This window comes from Pisolithus orientalis, assembly GCF_024613125.1.
Source record: "Pisolithus orientalis strain OTSU chromosome Unknown F5J12scaffold_3, whole genome shotgun sequence".
NCBI classification, from domain to species: Eukaryota; Fungi; Basidiomycota; class Agaricomycetes; order Boletales; family Pisolithaceae; genus Pisolithus; species Pisolithus orientalis.
The window spans coordinates 2103026-2125438 of NW_026260784.1; the positions used below are offsets into that span (position 1 = coordinate 2103026).

A 22413-nucleotide genomic window follows, 5' to 3' on the forward strand; every position below is an offset into this window, starting at 1 on the left:
CAATGTGGACCCCCATTTCAAATGGCCAGAGAATGGCCTGAAAGGTTCATGGTCCACACTACTTTTCTGTGTCACTCACAAGAGTATCTTAGGTCATGTTGTTGGCCAGCTCCATCTCCTGATGTGCCCTTTTGGCAAGAGGGGCATAAGATGGTTGTGGACAGACCATTTTTTGGTCTATGTACAATGTTTTGACATAGCAGCTGAAGATGCGACACACCTACATATCCTTAGGCATGCAAAGAGAGTGAATGGACAACATCTTGGCAATGTCATCCTGCTCAGTCAGGTCTGGGCATTTGCACATCTCATACCTTGCTTCAGGCAAACTGCAGATAATTGATTGACAGCATACAACTCCTTCAAGCATTCTACCGAATTCTATCTCAATGAATACTTCAACAAAAATACATACTTTTCCCTAAGTCGTTTGGACTCTCCTCCCATCTAGTCAACATACATGTTGCCTTACTGTATACCAGTGCTTATTACCTGTTAATGTTGAAATGCATCAGTATTTTGAGTGGTGGCACCATTTTCGAACATGTGACCCTACTTGTCAACAACCCTCAGAAATGTCCAAAGACTTGAACAAAAACAGATATTGAACAATAGATGGTACCTACGAGCTGATTGGTTCTCTCCCCCTGCCCAAACATGGCCACACAGTTCATGTTATGGACAAGTTCACTGCTTCAGAACTTGAGGGCACCATCATCTGTGAACCACAGATACAAGTTAGCTCTCCTCAGAGCCTCAGTTATGTTACAAATATTATCTTTGAGTCCTTCAGAGATACATTCACCTCCATAGCTCCCAGGTCCCTGATTGTCCCTCTGAAAACAATTCCTGCATGTGTCTGTAGCTATTCTGCCTCCTTCAACCAGGGTGGCTTGTCAGAGGACAGCCTGGTCAGCCTATACAACAATGATAGAAAGTGCTGGAACTGGGAGCTTTGTCCACCCCCAGGCTCTGATTCACCTCCCAAGCAACCTGGGCCACTTGCCTCAGAGCTGCTGGTAGAATCAGAAAAGCTCTGCTTTGAAAAGCAAGTTGCTCTGTTTCTCAATGCTATCAGAACTGCTGCCAAATCCATGATGCTCAGTCTATCCAGAAAACCCCAGCATCAATGGATGGCAGACTGGAGCAGAACCAGCTTGCGAGGTTCTACAGGTTATTCCCAAAAGCCCAGCCTCATCCTTGTTGATAACACCCCAGTATCCCTCAATGAGATTACATGGTTAAGTCCCAAAGTCATTGCCAAGTACTCAAAGGAGTCTTTCAAGCCAGCATCCTACCTTGGGAAGATGATGGACACTAAGGCATATCCAACCCTTGTCGACCAGCCCTGGAGGTGCTATGTCCTTGGATTATCAATTACTGATAGTGAACTTCTTCAACTTCACTTTTACGACCACTCTGGTGGTGCAATCTCACCCTCTATCAATATCCACACTGACACAGAAGTCTTCATATACATTGTATGTGCTGTTGCATTCAGCTTCCACTCAACCCTTGGCTTCAATTCAACCATAGAGATATCTCCCCATCCTGCACACAGCTGCAAATGCACAGCACTTACAATACCTCTCTCCCCTTTCCCCTCTCCTACAATGCCTTCTCCTCACTTGGAGTCAGGCATCCTCCCCAGTGCAAACTCACTCCTGACTCCCACATCACCCAATCACATCCCAGCAATCAGGAGGATCCAAGTAAACAAGACCTTCTACAAGGTGCTTGATGTATTATTCTCAAGCACAGGCTTTCTAGGAAGGGGCACTGTTTGTTACATTGCATGCTACAATGGGGAATACTATGTCATCAAGGATTATTGGGTGGAGAAGTCAGAGCAGAGGACAGCCCTGCATGAAGTCAACATGATGAAGCTGGTCCAGGACATTGACAGAGTTCCCAAGTTGCAACACTACTGGGTCATCAAGGTCAAGCTGGGCATTGTTGATAAAACTGAATGATATCATGATGAGAAGTGGTGATTGTGCATGAAGTCTTGCAGAACTCACATGTGATTGGCTATGAAGCTGTGTGCAAGGCCAATGGTAATGTTCAAGACAAAAAAGGAACTCATTTCATGCATCCAAGATATTTTACGAAGTACATATCCTCTTCCACTTGTAAATCAATACTAATTGCTTTAACAGTCCAACAGCAGGCTCTCAAGAGGGGTGTCCTCCATCGAGATTGTAGCATCAACAATACAATGATCGAGGACTTTGCAAATGGGTCACATGGCTTTCTCCTTGACTGGGAATTTGCTGTATGGGTCATGTTACAGGGGGAATATGACTTGGGCAGCACAGTAAGTACTATGCAAAACATTTTGGAACTCGAAGCTGATAGTATGCAAAGGGGACAGTCCCCTTCTTTTCAGTGAATATCCTTTGCCAGCTCAAGGAAGCCATCACTAAAAGTGGAAAGACTAATGTCCCATCAATCCAGAAAAGCACCTCTCTCACCCATGTATTCATTAATCACCCTACTACTATACACCATACATTTGCAGATGATATTGAATCCCTGTTCTACATTTTCATCTGGATCCTCATCCTTTATGATGGGCCACTTGGCCACAAGTGTCAAGCTATCAGCCATGAAAAGACACTTCTTGGCTTGTGGAGTGAAAAGGCAGCTGAAGATCTCAAAATTGCCAGATGCGCCAAGTTCACATTCCTCAATGACCTGTCTGAATTGAGGCTGGATTCAGAGGTCTCACAATATTTTCAAGATCTAATCCCTCTGGCTAACGAGTGGAGCATATTGCTTGGGCAGTCCCTGCTGAGTGGAACTGCAGTGCAGTTCTCTGACATTATCTCCCTTTTTGATTGTTTCTTGGCCAGCATGCCATATGAGAAACCACTGGAGATGATGAATGCATTCCAGCAGATCATTGCCCAGCACAAAGTGCTTAATTCAAGCATGCATCTGAGTCAGGAGAATGATATGGATGTTATGTCTTCAGCAATTATGTCTTCTAAATGCCTTTGTGAAGAGGTAAGGAGCATGGATAATGCTCCTATACCTAATAAATGCTTCAAAGGCATGTAGTCTTAGCATGAATTTTATGTTTAGTTCATGTTCTGTATGTTACATGTAAAGTGTTTCAATTCATTTGCAGTGGGTAACCATCTCCATGTGTCATTTTGTTTTACATCTCATGATGAACCTGTCAACATTTATATGGACTCACAAGATGTCATTTTGTTGTGGTCCCCAGGCTTCCATCTTATACTGTTCTCTGCTTAACTGCTTGCACCTTCAGATGTCCACCCAATCTGGAACAATCCTGCCAAAAAAGAAGGATAGCAAAAAAGCCAAATGATGACCAGAGGCTGACAGAAGCACTCAACCCACAAAAAACAAGTGTCTAGGAAGCCCACCCATCGATCTTGAAGAGTCTCAGTCGGTTGCCACAGCAGGACTCTGTCATAGTGGAAGGGCAGGGGCAGGTTCAGGTGGAAGGGCTGAGCAATTGGAGTGGATTGGTACTGCCCTTGAAGACTGAGCTACACAGCCACAAAAGTTGACAGATCTCCCCAACAATTCTGTTGTAAATCCTCTTGCACCTCTGCCCACTTGGTGGAAAAAGGGTGGGGGCCACAGTGCTGGCCAGAATGCAAAACCAAAGGTCAGTTCTAGTTATTTGCAAATATCAAGCTAACCACTTGCAAAGTCCAATGTTGCCCCACCACCCTATGTGCCTCCCATTGTGAATGATCCTAGCCCAGCTGATATGCCTCCAGTGAGTGTCTTTTCATACTGATATACAATGTTCATTTCAGAATCCTGTCCCTCAGTCTTCAACAGCAGTAGCAACACCTGTCTTCCATCAGCACCCCACAGACTCCCATCACTTTTGTTTCAGTGTTCCAGCTCAACAGCCAGGTCATATCATGCCTCCTGGGATGGAACCTGACCTTCAAGTGCTCAATAATCCTTATATCACTTCAATTCAGGGAGACCAAGTTCCCAGTAATACATCTCATCTGCCAACACCCCAGCCCAACTACCAGTCTCGGTTTATCCCCCACCAGCCACCTGCTACCATCCCCGACTCTTGTGTCAACCCCTCCCTTGATAGCTTGCTCTCATTGAGACAAACTTCAGTAACCACTGATGTTTGCCACAAGAGTTCAGAGAAGCTGTCATCAGAGGGCTCCTCAGAAGAGGAGCCAGAGTCCTCGAGTAATAACCCATCAGACACAGAGGCTGGCAAGGTCTCCAGCAATGAGTCCAACAAAGATGAGGACAATGCATTTGGATGAGGTGCAACAAATCTTAGGCAATCAACTCATCCTGGTACTCATCAGAGGTTATTATGGTATTGGCTCAACATTCTTTGTTAGGCTTCTCCCAAGAAATGACGACAAGCAATCCTATTCACCACAATTCCTTACCCCCTGACCATGAGTTTCAGTACTCATGTGACAAGGATGACAATGTGGCTCTGCAAAGCTTACAATCCAAGGACAAGGCTCAGCCAGAGGTATGAAAATGCCATTCCTGCTAGCCTTATTTATTCATATTGTTATTTTAGGGTTCCCAACATGGCACTGTCATTGATGTTCTTGAATGCAACCATTGCACTAATGGCCATCCTTCTGTTCCCAATCGTGATCTTCTGACCCTTGTGCATGACTTGGTCAATGAAGTATCTCAGCATGCCAGAGCCCCTCATAACTCCAAGAAAGCTAAGGATGAGGGTCCATTGCCTTCACAACTGAGATTTTACAAGGCAGTATGGAAGGACTGTCTCAAAGATGCTAAGTGAGAATGCAGGGCTGCACATGCACTTTCTAACCCATTCCCATCGAAATCTCATGACCTCAACCTCTCCATAACGGAGGCACTCATCACTGTTGTCATTGAGTGGAATCAATGTGGCATGCAATTTGAAGATGGTGAGTAACAATATTTTCACTTTATATGTGTCTTGTTATCCTAACTTTATAGGTTACTGGCCTGACCACAAGCAAGATATGGTGTGCCTCATAAGTAGTCCTGTCTTTCAGTTACAGCTACTGAAATACTGCCAGTAGCTCCTTGGTGATATATCTACCTGGCATTCAGAATTGAAGTTGGTTATGCTGGCAACCATGCCATCTGTGTTCAACTTTATCCCTCCTTCTGATGTTGCACCATGGGTTTGTGTACAATGGACAGAGACTGCTGCTGCAAAGCTCCTTGAAAACTTGCTTTTCCTGTGAGATGGTTTGACAAAAATGTATGTTCACACAGTTTGTTGTCTGCACTACTAATGGATTGGTTTATCAGGGAAAAACCAGGAATTTTGCTCACCCCACCCTCAAGGAAGCTGTCATACAATTCTACTATACCAGGACCTATCAAATTGCAGATAAGAGTCCTGAGTCCTTCAACAATTCAGTTCCCCTTTCCTGTCTGGCTCTTGTTGCAGCCATGGTAAGTTATTTTACACCCCAAGTCACTGCAACTCAAACTTTTCTTGCAGTATCATTGTGTGTTGGATGGATTTGCGAAGAACAGCACAGGAGAGATGATGCCTCAATTCTCTGGCAAGGCTTACAATTCCATTTTCCATGGCATGATGAAGGTGATGAATGACATCCTTTGTAATCCCTATCATGGTGTGAGGTTGTGCAATCAGCTTTCTCAGTGGGTGAAGGAAGGATGGTAAGTACGGTACCAGCACATTCAGGCAGTCCTTGATTGATTTCATAATACCTAGTCCTGTCATACCTGTCATTACATGTAGTATGCAATTGATGCCAATGCTCCTGTTCCTGTCATACCTGCTGTGAACTGTGCTTAGTTGTGGAGTGATCACATGTTTGCAAAGTAAACATTGAGATGGGGAGTACTGGACAACACCCCAAGGAGAATACAGTCTGGCCATTTTTGTACAGTGATATCTAAGCATGAAAGTTCCATAGCAATCCATAGTAAGTAAGATACTGGACAAAGTTCCATGACAATGTGACCATTCCATAGTAACAGGCAACTAGCCATAGCAAAAAGTGTTGTTGGGTGCATCTGTCCAGCCTGGACCTAGCTAGGGGACTCTGTATTATAGAGCACTGTGGGGAGCTCCACAGCTCAAAGTGATTTACTGATGCAGTAGCCTTTTCACATCTGCCAGACCTTGGTATCTAGCTTGGTTAGTGCCATTGTCTAGTGAGAGCATTGGGGTTAGCACTGAGCTTACCTGAGTGGAAATGAATGAAAAGGTTGAACTGTGACAGGTATTTGGACCACTGGGCTTTCCAGCATGTGAGTACCTTGGATGTTGAGAAGTATTCTGGGTTTTTGTGGTCAGTGACCACCTCAATGGGTAGAGGGGCACCCTCCAAGTAGTGTCTCCAGGCCCAGAAGGCCTCAAAGATAGCAAGTAGCTCCTTATCATGGGTGTCATAGTTGAGTTCTGGCACAGACAGTGTCCAGGAGTAAAAGGTGACCAGGCAAAGTTGGTTGTCTTTGCCAGTAATGGACAGTATGCCAGTGATGGCATAGTCTGAAGCATCAGTTTCCACTGTGAGTTGAGCACTGTGAATGAAGTGAGTAAGGATAGGAGTGGTGGTGAAAGCTTCTTTGAGCACATTGAAGGCTGATTGGCACTCCTCAGAGAAGTTCCAGGGTATGTTTTTTTGTGTGAGGTGGGTCAAGGGGACAATGATGTCTGAGTAGTTGTAGATGAAACATCAGTAGAAGTTGGTGAAGCCTAGAAAGGACTGGATGTCTTTGACCTTCCAGGGCTCAGGCCAGTCACAGATGGCTTTGATCTTTTTGCCAGACATTGTGAGACTGGTTGGTGAAAGACAGTAGCCTAGGTATTCTACTGACTTGGAGTGGAACTCACATTTTTCTGGTTTGGCATACAGGCCATGCTTCCAGAGTCAGCACAGAACCTCTTTAACATGCTGCTGGTGCGAGTTCTTGTCATTGGAGTAGATGAGTATGTTGTCCAGGTAGACCAAGATGCATATGTCGAGGAGGTCAGCAAATACCATGTTGATGAACCATTGGAATGCTGCCAGAGCATTGGATAGACCAAAAGGCAGGGCAAGCCATTCAAAGGACCTATACCAAGTGTGGAACATGGTTTTCCATTCATCATCATCATCATCATCATCAGCAGCAATCTGGACCAGATGGTACAGTGGCTCATAAAATTGTCCCAATGTGTGCATGTTTTTCATTAATCATGGTGTAGTGAGTGAACTATCAGTATTGAGTCCAAGGTGTTTGTGGATGGATTAAAGCAGCTGGCCATGGCTCTCTGATGAGCCATATTACATAATATTTGGATAGAAACTGATCACAGAATACCCAAATGAAAATGAGAGCTCATTGGGACAATTATGTAACTTTGTGATATACTGGAGATGTAGTCCTTGGGAACACATATAAAACATGGTGGGATGCTCACCAATGCTTACATAATGTATTACATGGTCTACTGAATGATTTGTCAACATACAAACAATGCCAAACAGTGATTTTGCACCCCTAAGCCTCCTTGCTCTAACACAAGTTAAGAAATCACCATTCTGGCTCATCAGAGACATACTCTCAGGGCAACCTCAGCAAATGCTAGTGTACACTATAGTATAATCAATAGAATATGCTATCAGCACCATTGGTCTCTTCAGAAACCTGCTGGAATTCATTTCCTGCACTGTTTCCCCACCAAAGTCCCATGTGTCCTGGAATTAATCAGTACTGTGAGAGCTGAGAATGATGTGGAGGTCCAATCTGGCATTCATCCTATCATAAACAAACCAATCACCCATTAACTAGTGCATTTATGTGAAGGGGAAACTAGTATGGAGGTCAGGGTGAAGCTACAGTAAATCCTCTCTCACTCCAAGTACCATGGGAGGGATATGCTACTGAGCTACCAAGTTGCACATTGCTGGCCTTCTATCTGGCACTGGATATTTCCTTTAGTCATATATCATCAAATAACTCCTTCCCAGTGATCCCAGTTCAGCTCAGAGTACAGTCTGGCCAACCCCCCCATGATACTGGGGGAGTGCCCAGGAGGGTTGTGCTTCACCTGAGCATTCAGGCAGGCTTTTCTTCAGCTGTGATGTAGTAGTTAGTGGGTGATTGGTTTGTTTATGATAGGATGAATGCCAGATTGGACCTCCACATCATTCTCAGCTCTCACAGTACTGATTAATTCCAGGACACATGGGACTTTGGTGGGGAACAGTGCAGGAAATGAATTCCAGCAGGTTTCTGAAGAGACCAATGGTGCTGATAGCATATTCTATTGATTATACTATAGTGTACACTAGCATTTGCTGAGGTTGCCCTGAGAGTATGTCTCTGATGAGCCAGAATGGTGATTTCTTAACTTGTGTTAGAGCAAGGAGGCTTAGGGGTGCAAAATCACTGTTTGGCATTGTTTGTATGTTGACAAATCATTCAGTAGACCATGTAATACATTATGTAAGCATTGGTGAGCATCCCACCATGTTTTATATGTGTTCCCAAGGACTACATCTCCAGTATATCACAAAGTTACATAATTGTCCCAATGAGCTCTCATTTTCATTTGGGTATTCTGTGATCAGTTTCTATCCAAATATTATGTAATATGGCTCATCAGAGAGCCATGGCCAGCTGCTTTAATCCATCCACAAACACCTTGACTCAATACTGATAGTTCACTCACTACACCATGATTAATGAAAAACATGCACACATTGGGACAATTTTGTGAGCCACTGTATGTGTGCCTGAGGTCAATTTTGGTGTAGATCTTGGCCTTGGATGGCAAGTCCAGGAGGTTGGTGATGAGGGGGAGTGGGTATTGGTCCTTTTTGGTGATCTTGTTCAAGCCCCAGAAGTTGACACAAAGCTGAAGGGAGCCATCCTTTGTCTTGACAAAGAGGACCAGTGCTCTGTGAGGGGAAGAGGTAGGTTGGATGAACCCAGTAGCCAGATGCTCATCTAGGAAGGCCTGGAAAGCTTCAAGCTCTACCAGTGATAGGGAGTAGATAGGGCCAAGGGGCAGTGATGTGTCTCCTTCCAGCTTGATCTTAAGATTGTGTTCTTGGTGGCATGCCCAAGTTGGCTTTGGATTTACTGAACATGTCAGTGTACTCATGATACTCTGGTGGAATGCCAGAGAGGTTCAGTGCATCTTCCACTTTTGAAGACCAAAGGGAGGTGAGAGCTGAGGGATGGAGCTAGAGGCTGAACTGAAAAGACCCTTCAAGTTTGCATGCCTGGACATAGGCCATGGCATTGATGAAGGCAATGGGTGGGCAAGTCAAGCCTGGTGCAACCAGTTTCTCTAATTGTGGGGTCAGATGCTCATTAGAGCCAAAAATGGTTGGTCCAGGAGCCATAGGCTCAGGGTCAGGGGGTGACATCAGGGGGTCTGGCACTCATTGTGTAGGCATCTGGAATCTAATACTGCTTGAGACCCAGCCAATTGATGGATTGTGTTGGGTGAGCCAGTTGTATCCTAAGACTGCCTTGCATTTGGAGTCCAGCAGGGTTGCATAGAGGGTGACCAGGGTTGCATTGCCAGAGGGAAAAATGAAGATGAGGTCTGCTGCCTGGGTGATGACAGAGTTGGAAGTGCCATTAAACAGCCAGAGCTGGACTGGCAGGACAGAGTAAAGGGGAACAGAGATTTTATTTGCAAATTTTGTATCTATGAAACAGTGTGTAGAGCCAGAGTTGATGAGTACCAGGAACATTGGCTTGTCATAGGATGCTAAAGAAATGGTAGTCATAAGACTATTCGGGTTGCAAAGAGCAGACAGATTGAGCTTAACTTCCAAGAGCACACCACCAGAGTCAACACAGTCCTCAGGGTATGTGAGGTTCTGATGACCACCAACTATTTTTTTTGCCTTGGTGGAGGCCTCCAATGTGGCTTCCAGAGCTGCTGCAGCTGCTCTAGCTTTGGCCACCTTCTTGGGGTATTCCTTGGCTATGTGACCTTCCCCTCCACAGAACATGCAGAGCTTTAGGTCGAAGTGTCACTTTTACTTGGCAGCCATTAACCTTCCATCCTTGCTGAGCTTGTTGCTGGATAGCTTGGGCTTTGAAGACCCAGTGTTGGTACTGCCAGTCTTTGGTGCAGTGGGGGACTGGGAGGTGTTGGATGCCAAGGTTTTCCCCTTGTCAGTGTTTGAGTCTTTATTGCCAGTCTTTGACAAGTTCTGGTTACCAGAAGACCAGCTCTGGCATTGGACCTCCTTGTGTCATTCCAAGTAGCAGGTGTCTATGTCCTGGGCTAGATGGCAAAGGTCTTCAAGGGTGCAGGGTTTGCCTACCTGGTGTATCTCATCTTTGATTCAGTTGGGAAGACTGGCATAGAAGAAGTGGCAGAGAGCCCCATTGCCATAACCCCAGACCTGGGTAGCTAGCCTGCTGAACTCAACCATGTATTTGTTGATGCAGTGGTTGTCTTTCATGGTTAGGTGGTCAAGCTGGTTCTTGCCTTCCACTACTGGGTCATGGGGACTGAAGGTCAACTGGAGTTCAATTACAAACTCACACCAGTTGTCCATCCACAGGGGTGAATCCTCAGGTTTGCCAGTGAGGAGAAGGTCCAGCTTGAACCATTCAAGTGCCATTCCCTTGAGGTAGGATTGAGTGAAGGTCACCTTTTGGTCGTCATCATGGAATGTTTGGGGTTTGCTCTGGAAGGTCAGCTCACACTGGATGAGGCACTGCCAGAGCTTCTTTGGGTTTGTGCCATCAAAGGTGTCTGGCTCTCAGACCTTGGCCGATCCTGAGCTTCCTTCAGTGTCTCAGCAGGAAGACTGGGTGAGAGACTGCATGGCCCTGGTGAGACTGCCCAAGACCCTCATGGTTTGGAGGTTTTCTTCAGTTTCCTCATTTTCACCTTCCTCAGGATTAGGCCCAAAAGGATCATCATTGTTGTCATTGTTGCCATCACTGGAGTGATGGTCAGAGTCATCCAGGTCATTGTCACCATCACTTCCAGGGTTGCCAAAGGGAGTGGGAGGCTGACAACCAGCTGGTGTTGGTGTACCTCAATTGTTGGAAGCCAGTGTAGTACCAGAATGATGGGCTGAGAATCCTTGGAACTGCTGCATGATTGCAGAAGTCTGGCAGTGAGGGCCATCTGAGATTTCTGGTTGAGTTGGTCTCAAGGCAGAGGCAGATTCTAAAGTGTGGTCTGTTTGAGCTTGGTGTGTGTTCTGGTCATGGTTGGTGAGTGACTTGCACAAGTGGTAGTCTGAATATACTGTTAAGTTCATGACTGGGTTGAGGATCAAAGGCTGAAGGCCAAGTGCTGGGTGCAACAACCCTTGGTCTTAGCTTGTGTGCTAGACCCTTGTGCAAGATGGGTTGAAGTCAGAGTAAGCTGAGGGGGGTCAGAAGCAAAAGCTGAGAGTCAACTCAAGCTTAAGCTAGGAGCATAGGGGGTGAACTAGGTTGATATTCAGACTGAGGAGCTAAGTACAACATATGTAGAGTATATATACCAAAGACCAGCAACCTGAAGGCCAGGGTTACTGGTGAGGGACTAAATAGTGATGCCAGGAACTAACTAAAAGTCAAGCAAGGAGGCAGGGGTCTGAGAGCTGAAGACAGACACTGCCTTGGCACAAGTGAGGGCAGTACAAAAGCTAACTAGAAAAGTATAGTGAGGAACAGAGTTTGTTTTGGCATTCAGTGTTGACTCAGCATTCAGAATGCAAGACCAAACTGTGGGTTTCTTGGTATATGACACAACATCTGCAGGTTTCAGTATTGTAATACCTACAGTATTTGGTCTTGCACAGTAGACTTGTCACTTCAGATGTTGTCATTCTTGCATGTGACTGAGGTGAGCATGAATACTTGCCCCTTTTCTTTACTTTACTTATCCTTGTGTGTAGTATACTTCATATAGATATATCTGAGAGGTTATGAGCCATGAGCTCTAATAGCCTACAAACATCTCACCTTTGTTTTGATATTCTTGCTGCCAAACCAGTTTTCAATTACCCCTCAAAATGACTACCACTATCCCTGTCACCACTGGCACACTCCTTGGCAATGTTCTGAAGCTTGACATCAAAGGCATGAACTGGGTGATCTTTGCCCTTTGCTTCCAGACCACCATCAAAGCTAAGGAACTGTGGTCCCATTTCAATGGCACCTCCCCTTCCCCTGTCGGCATGACCTCCACCAATCAGGATGGATTCATGACTGTAGTCCCTCCTGACATTGATGAACTCACTAAGTGGCAGAAAAGTGAAAATATGGTGAAACACTTACTTACCCAATGGATCCCTGATTCTGCTGCCCTCTGGGTGCATAGCCTTAACAGCATTGCAGCTATGTAGAATGAAATTGTTTGCAAATACACAGAGAAGGGTACTTACACACAGACCAACCTTTGCACCAAGTTTTTAAACTTGCAGTGCCCTGTCAATAGTGACATCTGCCAGTTCTTGGATGATCCATGTATGAAGAGAGACAAGTTAGCTGCTGTTAGTGTACAGATTGAAGAAAAGGATTACCACTTGACCATCATCCAATCACTGCCTAAGTACCTCACTAGCTTTGCATCTGGACAGCTAGCAACCACCTGCCTGTGCAGCCTGACACAAACCATTGACCCCAATATCCTCATCTCCCTGATTATTGAAGAGTCAGAATGGTGAGGCTGTAAAGAGACTTGAAACTCATGAGTAAAATGAAAGGCTTGCAATGGTGATGAGGCCTTGGCTTTGACCCCTGGGAATTACTCCAGTCATGGGCAAGGGAATGGAAGGAATTAGGGATGAGGGGGAAGTTCCAGAGGGCATGCTTGCCAGTGAGGACCCTGCTGGAACTGTGGCTTGAGGGAGCACTATAAATATAAAGCTCAATGTCCTGATCCTGATAAAAAGAAAGAAGTTCTACCTGTCACTATGAAGGGATCCACACATGCTGTAACAATTGATTCTGACAAAGAGGGTGCCTTCTCAGTGCATGCCCTGAATGAACTCAACAATGAAGTCTTGCTCCCTGATCTACTGAGTGTATCATCAGATGATGATGACTTTGATTGGCATTGCTTCATCACTACTATTGAAGACTGGTTCAGTGAGATGGGGGATGTGGATGATGAGGACTTACCCCATGGTGGTGCTTCCAGTCCTGACAAGCTCACTGATGCCCTCCCAGAACTGGTGAACCTTGTAAATGATAGCCCTATTAGCACACTGTCACACACCAAAGGTGTTTGGTGACATGGACATGGATATTGCTGATGATTGGAGATGAAGACTATAGCCCTCATGCATAGAATGACAGCCAGGAATGTTGGCAGTCATCTGTCACACAAGAATGAGTTATCAATGCCAAAGAAAAAGGAAGGAAGCAAGTTAAGTGCCAATAAAGATTCTTAAGTGCCTGTGTATGGCATTCCAGTTTTTGACATATCTCCACCATTTCTGCAGATACTGACACCATTCCCACACTCACTTATAGTGCTCATCCATGTGATCCTACCTTCCAAAGTTGGAAAGGATCTGTGCACTCCACACATTTCTACAGCACTCCTTCCAAAAGATGCTCATTTCACTAATTCTTCTGATATGGCTGCCTCCACATCAATCATTTTTCTTGTCCCTTTTGCTAGGGACCATGGCTACATATATCTACCAGGAGTTCCTACCAGCTTCCATCCTGAAGCATCCTGGTACATCCCACCCTTGTCTGCCCCCTCTCAGCCCATCCAGCTTGGACAGTGCATTCTTTTTGTCAGTATGACCTCTAGGAGGATGTTCTTTGGTTGCCTCAGGTCTGTCATTTGGTTAGAAAGGTCTCATGTCATCATTTCAGTCTCTCCAGTCCAAGAAGCATATAGATCCTTCCTCTCTGCTCCCTGCAATGTCTTCATACCAGTCTCATCCATCATTCTTCCAAGATTGCAACAGCTACAGTATAATCTACTGTTCTCCAATCTCCCTGATCACATCCATGATGAGTATGATGCACATCTTGCCTCCTTGTTGCAAGATACAGCAGAAGACACTCCCCCTTCATCCTCTCTTCCAACAGAGCCTCATTCATGAAGTTTTTATTTGCTTCACTGGGAGGACAGTTGGGGGGGAAAGTTGCAATCCCCTATGCTCCTGTCAACCCACAGACCCCCAAAGCTTGACACCTGTTGACATCTGACTCACCCTGTCCACTTTTGGATGTACTATATCAGCATCAGATCAGTGCCACCTCTCTGTCATCCCATCTTGGCCTAGAAGCAATCTCTTTGAGATGTGACATGCACAGCCTCTCCCTAATGTGATTCCAGTACACTTACCCAGTTTCTGACATTACTTGACTCATACTTTGAAATTCTGACTGTCCTTGACTCACCTATTGCCAATACTTACTGATCTTTTGACTTTGCTTACTGAATCTTTGCTTTTTGGCTTACTTATCCTTACAAATGCTCACCAATTCTTTCTAAGATGATTACCTACTGCTTACATTCCTTACTTGCCAGTTACCAATCACTTACCAAGTGTCTGCACTTCATTTTCCATAGGCAACACCCTCATACCATATATATATCACTGTACTTAGATAGCTGAAAAAGAAGAAGACATCAGAGAGCCCCTCTTGCTCACATTTTCATCATCACTCAGTAAATCATTCATCAGCATTGATAGTTGAGACTTTATTAAGGGTCTAACTATCATCTACTTTGCTTATCATCCTCTATCATCAGTCAAGCTTCACTCCAAGTCCTCCCTGAGCTCAGTACAGCTCAGAACATTGAATTAAGTCATCATTCATCCTTCTGTAGGCTGACAACAGTCTACTCCATCACAATCCTCTTGCATTCTTGCTCCCTCTTCATCAGAAGCACCCCCAACCCTCAGCACCTTGGTAAGTCATAGCCTGGTTATGTTGTACCCATTGGGCACTTCTATGACCAGCTCCCCCATAGCTGTAGCATGAAAAAGTTGTCTATTAGCAGCTGAAAATGACTTGGTTGGTATGCTCATTAATGTTTTGAACTTCTCCTTGTAAGGGGAGATGTGGATCTGGAGTCATAAAGTTCAATGACAGGCACTGTGAGTCAAAGTGTGGTTCAGTGGTGAAAACCAACCAAAACAAACACAAAAGACAATAAAAGCAAGTGGTGGTGTGCCTACACAGTACCTAGATGGTGGAACCTTGTATCTGGGTGGGTTTTTATGAGCTGCAACACTCAAAGATGAGTGCTGCACTCTCCCCAAGGTTGGATACACTCTAGTATGCATTGACCACCTTGACCAGCTAGGCTACTCCCTTACCTTTGCTGAAGGCACCTGCATTATCAAAAACCCTACCAATGACATTGTTGGTTGCATCCCTAAGTCCAAGGCTGGACTCTATCAAGTTGTCCACAATGACAACCATGACAGCATAAATGTTGCAGCTGAAATGATAACTGTGATGGCACTTCAATGGAGGATGGGGCACATCTCCCTGTCTGTCACTTGTTGCCTAGCAGAAAATGGACTCATATCAGGCCTAAAGTTAGACTTATCAAAAGATGAACCAATCTTCTGTAAAGCTTGTGTATATGCAAAGGCAACTAGGAAGCCTATCACAAAAGAACATGCTGGAGAACAAGCCCATGAATTTGCAGAAGAAGTGCACACTGACCTCTGGGGACCCACACCTGTGGAAACTCTTGGCGGATGGTGTTATTATATCACCTTCACAGATGACAAGATGCGACTCACCTACATCCACCTCCTTTGCCAGAAGAGTGAGGTTTTCACAGCCTACAAGGAGTTTGAAGCCTTAGCAAACCCAGCTCAACCAACCCCTGACCTATCATGTGATTCACATGACTTGCTGGTGGCTTACCACTTTTGGTAGTTACAGACTTGTGGCACAGTATAACACTAAGTACTCCCACATGTACCTTACATCCATGTCACATGGACCCCACCTCAATACCAACCCAAAGGATATGTTCAAAGTCCAAGTGCAAGAGAATACTCCCTAATGATGACCCCAGAAAGACCTGTGAAAAATGTTGGGAAGCAGATAAAATCACCACTGCAACCCAGAGAAAGAGAAAAAGAGAAGAAGATAACCATGCTGCCTTGTCCCCAGCCCCTGGGAGCCAACACACATGTGAGTTTCAACTCAGTTCCTCAGACCTCACCCTCAAGATACTCACACAACACCACAGTATGACAATCCTCAGAATTTATTTACAGCATTGCAGGCAAAGTTTTGCAGCTCAACAAGTGTGGAGTTCCAAGGCAGTTTTCTAGTGTCTGTGGACCCATTAGTCAGTGAAAAGGAAAGAGTACAACATGCTGCACTTGAGATATGGAAAGTTACTGGATACTGCTTCAGATGAGTTCAGTGCTGCACAAGCCTAGTATACTAGAACAAAGCTTACAAAGTATTCATAGAGTGCACTGTCATTGGCCACTCAAAATGGGCCACAAGACACTGTTGTGGTGTTGTCAGGATGAGGACAAGAAACAGAAACCACAGCCAAGTCAAAGAGAAGGTGCCAAACACCATGACACCATGGGGATGAAATGGTTTCCTTGCAACAGTGCCCTTACCATATCCTGTTGTCAGCAAACAGGGAACACAATCAATCAGCATACACTATCAATCAGGATCAAGCACACCAATGCACATACAGCCTACTATGATGTCACCATGCCCCTGGAGGTTACCCAGATCATCTGAGATTAATTGGAGTGGAGTACACCTAGCTCACTTGTTCTGAAGATCCAGGCACTATACCCACATGTTACACCAGCACAAGTACACTCTGCTGGGATGAAGATGAGTGAAATTCTCTGGAAAAAGGATACCAATCAGCTTACATCAGCAAGAACACTATTGGATGAGTGCAGCAATGAAGTAGACATTTTGACATGAAGATCCCAGATGGGGTGGAGCAAATATGCTGGGGAATGAAGAAAATATCTGGCATGTTGGAAGGAAAGGCTGTTGAAATTGCCCTGGATGCAACATGTAAGCAACATCATACTCAATGCCTCTCAATTAACACGACCCACCAGATAATACAAATGCGAAGCACCTAGAGCTATATAGTGTGCTTGCAGAATATGATAATGCTGGCTTCCCACTGTAATACTGTCTTCTTTCAACTGTAACCTCAATTGAGATTGGGAAGCATACAAAAGCCTTACAACAGTGGGCTACTTGCCTTTGTGACCATTATCATGTTCACCCATGGTTTATCCATGTCAACAAGGATATGGCAGAAATTAGTATGTCCAAGCCAGTATGGCCCTCAGCTAAAATCCAGCTCTGCTGGTGGCATCTGTGGAGAGCTGTACAAGAATGGTTAGCAAGAGAAAAACTGTCAAAAACACCCTACCACCTCCTCTGGGCAAATCATGAATTTTCCTTCATCAGTGTTGACTTCCAGCCCCTCAGCACACCTGATGTTGCCAAGTTTGAGGGCAGAGTCCTTCTGGAACATGATGAGATCCCCCATGACAACATCGTGCCTTCACTGTCCAATCACATCCCAAATCCATCTTTCAGCATCACTACCAAACCAGACATCAGCACATATGAATCCATCACAGGCACAGGCAGAGTCATCAGCAACACAAAACTTACAATTAAAGTAAAGGCACCAAAGCAACTGGAGAGCACACCATCCTGAGCATTCTGTTCCACTGACCTACACTAGAAGATAGGGCTGTTGGGGATGGCAGGCACCTTGTTTATGAATGTAACATAAAAGCTGAACACAGAACAACCTTACTTAGACTATCATTTACATGCCATATCTGGATAGGTAAACACCATAAAACCACATTGACCCAACCATCTGAGCCAGCATCAGCACCCCCTTGTGCTTGTGCTCACTATCCCCGAAATACAACCACATCAATCTTAAATTTCTTCACTTCCAATGAACCAGCAATCTGAAAGAAGCTTGCTTTGGAAAATGAGCTTCATTGTACACAGGAGATGATAACAAACTTACATGTTGTTGTTGAACACCAATGTGTAGCAGTCTGTGAATGCAGGATAAGCACCACACATGTACCTGCCCAGCAACCATATGATGTTGATAACACCCAAGCAATTAAAGGTGTCAGCAGTGCTTACAAGGTCATGAGTCAGGTCAGTAACTTGAACCCAGAAACAGCTGCCATCAGTCAGGGACTGAGGCATTGACTGGCAAATGTGAGGTAACTGATGGATATCTTCGCATGGGGTGAAGTCAAAACCACGTGAGTTATATTTTTGGAGGGCAGCCATCATCTTGAATCCAAGAGACCCACAATAAATGGGATATGCATTAATCAGTGCATGCCTGTGTAGGGCCAAGCCAGGGTATGCACAAAAAATGCCATCTGTGCTAATAAAATTCATCACAGCTGTGCTGTGGAACTGAAACAATGGTGAGATGGTGGTCATTGTCTTGGACACAACAACATCAGTGTAGTGAGAACCATTGGAGAACATGAGGATGTTGCAGACAGCTGCAGCACTGTAAGTGCTGGCATCAATGTGTGACTGGTGAATGATGTAGTAACCTGCAGGTGGCCAGTCAATGGATGATTTTGCAAGATAACCATGAGAGATCAATACCTTCACATTCAAGTTTCATACACAAGTAACACATATGATGTGAAGGGACATAGAGATCCAGATCAGTCAGCATCCATGTGCAGGTGTTTGCAGGCAATACCATGTGGAGCACAAAGGAACCAGAGGTGACAGCTTTGCAAGAATGCAACATTTCTAGCAACACATTGGAGCTGGAAAAGAAGGGAGCCATCGTCATAGTGAGGCGGTAGTGGAGATATTCATGTGCAAGTACTGCAGCCCTAGGAGAAGATTTGGCAAAGTTAGCAATGTCATGAATGTTGCAATAGCCAAGGATGTGATGTTGAAGTTCTGTTGGCAATCAAAACATACCTGGAAGATGAGAGCAATGTCAGCAGAAGCACAGACACAAGATTTATAGTACAGTATGGTTTAAGGGGTTGAGGGGAGTAAGGGGTGAGAAGGATGGTGACAAATGTAACATCCACAAAGTATGGGGAGCCTGAGGCAAAAATCATATGACTTAGTGTAGTTGGTTGCTTGAGGATAAATGAGTGACATGCAACTCAGGTAGTGAGTAAGGCTTAGCATGTCATGCTGCAAGGGTGAGATGTGGCAAACTGCAGCACAGCCTCACAAGCATACATAATATTGCAATAACACAGGCACTATCTACATAGAACATTTATTATGTGTCAAAAGAATGCAGAGTAAATTGCCCAACACAGCTAAGATTCAGGAGTGGCAGAGGACACAGACACAGAAATCAGGAAATGTCTCGCCAAGCTGATATGCCATTAGTGTGCAGCCATCATTGACACATACAAAACATGCACACAAGAAGGACATTCATGATGTCCTGGAGGTCATCCTCTGCATGAATGTGCATAGGATGTTGATGGCCAGGGAGGATCCTGACAAAAACATATGTTGCATTTTCTTGATCATTTTGGTGACACTGTTGATCAAAGAATGTGATGTATAGCCTGTGTTGAACATGAACATGTGTGGAGGTGATCAAGCAGTCTTCAGGAAAATGGAACTGATTTCCACTGATTGTCATAGTGCCAGTATTGTCAATGCGGATGCTCAGTCTCTGAGGACCTGAGGTTCTGCCAAACAGGAAACCCCATACAGTATAAAGGGTGTTGTCCTCTTCAGCAGCCACAGATTGCTATCTGCTATCCATTGTCTGTAGAGAGGAAAAACCATATGAGAAATAGTCGAAGATATAGGTGGTACTTACATGTAGTTTGAAAGTTGGGAGTGAGGCTGCATGTCATGCAACATAGACACTTAAATATGCAAGGTGAGGGGCTACCCCTTTATGACTGAGACATGATAGTGACTCAATAAATAACAAGGGGGCCCTCCTAACAATCAGCAATTGGCTGCATAAAACCACAGGTGGTCTTACCTCACAAGAAGTTGAAGGGAAAACATTTGTGTGCTGTGCAATTCTGACCAAAGTTTCTCATCTAACAGTGGGGTATCAATATCAGTGTCAAAGCCCACTAGGAGACATTAAGGCAACATAAAATGAACTTATGCTGCAATACAAACAACATACACAGCACAGTGAGATGTTGTGTGCCAATATGTGTATTTCCAATGTACATAATCAGATGGCCACATTCACATAATGGTTTGCCTTTCCAGCTATGACAACACAGAGACAATTTTTAACACATCCAAATTTCCAGTAATGTGTCAGGCACACCACTTTCAGTAACCTGGCAACTGTTAGGCCTGAAGCAGAGATCAGCCAATAACCATAGCAGCTATTTGCCTGTGAAGCATATCAGGCAATTTTTCTTGAAGGACAGCATGTGGGTGAATGACAGTCCTTCACTGTCAAGAGACCTTTTCAGAGGGTTGGTAGGTGGAGGCAGTGGATTGTGTAAGACCACCATTTCACACACTATTCCACTGAAAACAGATTTCTTGTCCTGTCTGAAATAGTAGTGCACTAAGGCAAAATGCATGATGACAACAGCTCCATATAGTTTCCAATGATAATCAGAGGGTGCAATTCTTTCATGATTCTGATCAAATGTGGGCAAGGGACAAATGATGTGTGTCAGCACAGCACATTCTAAGGCTCCCTTGGTACATTCTTGAACAGGCCAATCCAAAGTTCAGGTCTCTGTGAAGCATAAGTTGTCTCAATGTGGACCAGGATAAGTAGAGGAAGTTGATACCATTACAGTAAGTGATGTCTGGGTCTGCATTCTCATCTTTCCTCTGAGGAGTGTGAGTGTGAGCCACCATACACATGAAGTCAAGGGGTTTTTGGGATGTACTGTGAACAGAGGGTGGCTAAGACAGATGGATGCCACACTGTCAGCCTCATGTATGCATGAAACCAAGGTTGTCCCCTTCTTGGCTGGAATAAGTTTTTCAAGAGCCCTGATGTTGCTCACTATAGCAGTGAAGTTGGCCCTAGCTGTGTCAAAGGCAGCATCTCTCTGAACAGGAATGAGTTGGCAGCTCATTATTGTTTCTGAGAACTCTCACTTGAAAGAACTCAATAGCATGTACCCTCCCTCTGGACCTGTGAAAAAGTTTTGGTGACTAATCTGAAAAATCCCACTGATGAGCAGTTCCATCATGTCATCACCACTTTCTTTCACCACTGTGATGTCCCCAGAAAAGCTGCCTTGGAAGAACTCAGTGCAAGAGGCAAGCAGCAGAGTCATGCCATAGAAACCAACAGCACTTGTTTTCAGCATGTGTATGATGTTGTCTACCTCATCTGAGTTGTCCCACCATCTTTGCAGATCCTCAGAGGAAGCATGTGTGCCACTGGATATAGTGGTTGAGGCCATAGGTGGCATGGCATCAGTGGCATGCAAATGCTCTGTCAGTGATGATAGATTCTCAACGGATTCATGTTCTGTGGTATGACAACCAGTAGCCAGTCAAAAAGCACAAGTGGGCATGTAGGGACTACCACCAACCTGTAGTGGCTGACAGCATTCTCTGTTTATTGTTCAAGGAATGGGGGGCCATGGTTGTTTGAGCACAAGGGACAAAGGACAGGCCCCTAGAGGACAGAGGTATTTTAAAGGGACATGAAAAAAGGGGGATAGGGGTGCCATGTGGAGTCAATACAATGACCTGTGGCAGTTAAAGAAAAGATGCACCAGCAGAGGACAAAATGCACAATTGATAAAAGATCTTCGGGGACAACTTACATGGCAAAAAGTTTACAATAGTGTCCCACCTGGGTCACTGCCACAAGGACTCTGGACATGGGCACAGCTCAGACCTGCTATAAGCCAACTGCCAGTTGATGTTCAGCAGCATATACAGGTGGTTGCTGCTGAAAAGGAGCAAAGTAAGAAGCAGCAAAAGTGTGAAGCAGATCAGGCATACCAAGCGAAATGGTGAACATTAATGTGGCTCAGACAGTTGATACCAAAGGCTGGTCAGTCTTCAACACAAGACATATTCAGAGTCAGTATGTGGGAGGCCAAGTACCTGAAATTGCCTTCTCATGAAGAAGTATGCACCCATGTCACATCATTCATTAAGGCAACTGGCAATGCAGCATTATGTCAGTATGTATGTGTTGTGTGCATGTGTGAGCTGATGAGCAGTGAAGGTTAGATTTCGCAGTCATGAATATTATAACCTTTAATAATGATGACAGGGAAAGAAGAGGTCATTAAAAACATACCCAATGCTGAATGCCATCTCATGCCCAAAGTTGAGCATCATGTGCACAATTTATGGCAAGGCCTATTGCTGTTGAAGGCACACATGGATGAGACCAGGATGGGATGGGCATGTGGGGACTGCTTTCGAGCCTTGAGTGGCAACAGAATGCTGAAGCTAGCACTAAACAATAACATGTGGTTGGGAGATGCACTGCTGGGACTG

General features: G+C 44.8%; 4 protein-coding genes across 4 annotated transcripts; 2 read left to right on the forward strand and 2 right to left on the reverse strand.

Annotated features, from left to right (window-relative positions):
• Nucleotides 1-657: 657 nt before the first annotated feature.
• On the forward strand, nucleotides 658-5795 carry F5J12DRAFT_779972 (uncharacterized protein; the record flags this gene model as incomplete). The annotated part of the gene is made up of 20 exons (XM_051742438.1): nucleotides 658-737; nucleotides 866-1481; nucleotides 1562-1733; nucleotides 1762-1940; nucleotides 2015-2057; nucleotides 2160-2317; nucleotides 2359-3009; nucleotides 3115-3132; nucleotides 3387-3500; nucleotides 3530-3643; nucleotides 3689-3757; nucleotides 3798-4232; nucleotides 4448-4501; nucleotides 4553-4753; nucleotides 4862-4916; nucleotides 4969-4997; nucleotides 5055-5159; nucleotides 5290-5436; nucleotides 5486-5667; nucleotides 5750-5795. The coding sequence occupies 20 exons, from the start codon at nucleotides 658-660 to the stop codon at nucleotides 5793-5795; spliced, it is 3468 nt and encodes a 1155-aa protein (XP_051604551.1).
• Nucleotides 5796-16868: 11073 nt separating this feature from the next.
• F5J12DRAFT_779973 (uncharacterized protein) lies at nucleotides 16869-17632 on the forward strand (the record flags this gene model as incomplete). The annotated part of the gene is made up of 4 exons (XM_051742439.1): nucleotides 16869-16968; nucleotides 17016-17085; nucleotides 17132-17228; nucleotides 17267-17632. 4 exons carry the CDS (start codon nucleotides 16869-16871, stop codon nucleotides 17630-17632), a joined length of 633 nt encoding a protein of 210 aa, XP_051604552.1.
• A 671-nt stretch (nucleotides 17633-18303) lies between these two features.
• F5J12DRAFT_692680 (uncharacterized protein) lies at nucleotides 18304-18516 on the reverse strand (the record flags this gene model as incomplete). Its single annotated transcript, XM_051740400.1, has 1 exon — nucleotides 18304-18516. A coding segment is annotated over one exon (213 nt), but the record flags the coding sequence as incomplete, so codon positions are not given.
• Nucleotides 18517-21041: 2525 nt separating this feature from the next.
• Nucleotides 21042-21540, reverse strand: F5J12DRAFT_779975 (uncharacterized protein; the record flags this gene model as incomplete). Its single annotated transcript, XM_051742440.1, has 2 exons — nucleotides 21042-21424; nucleotides 21489-21540. The coding sequence occupies 2 exons, from the start codon at nucleotides 21538-21540 to the stop codon at nucleotides 21042-21044; spliced, it is 435 nt and encodes a 144-aa protein (XP_051604554.1).
• Nucleotides 21541-22413: the final 873 nt, after the last annotated feature.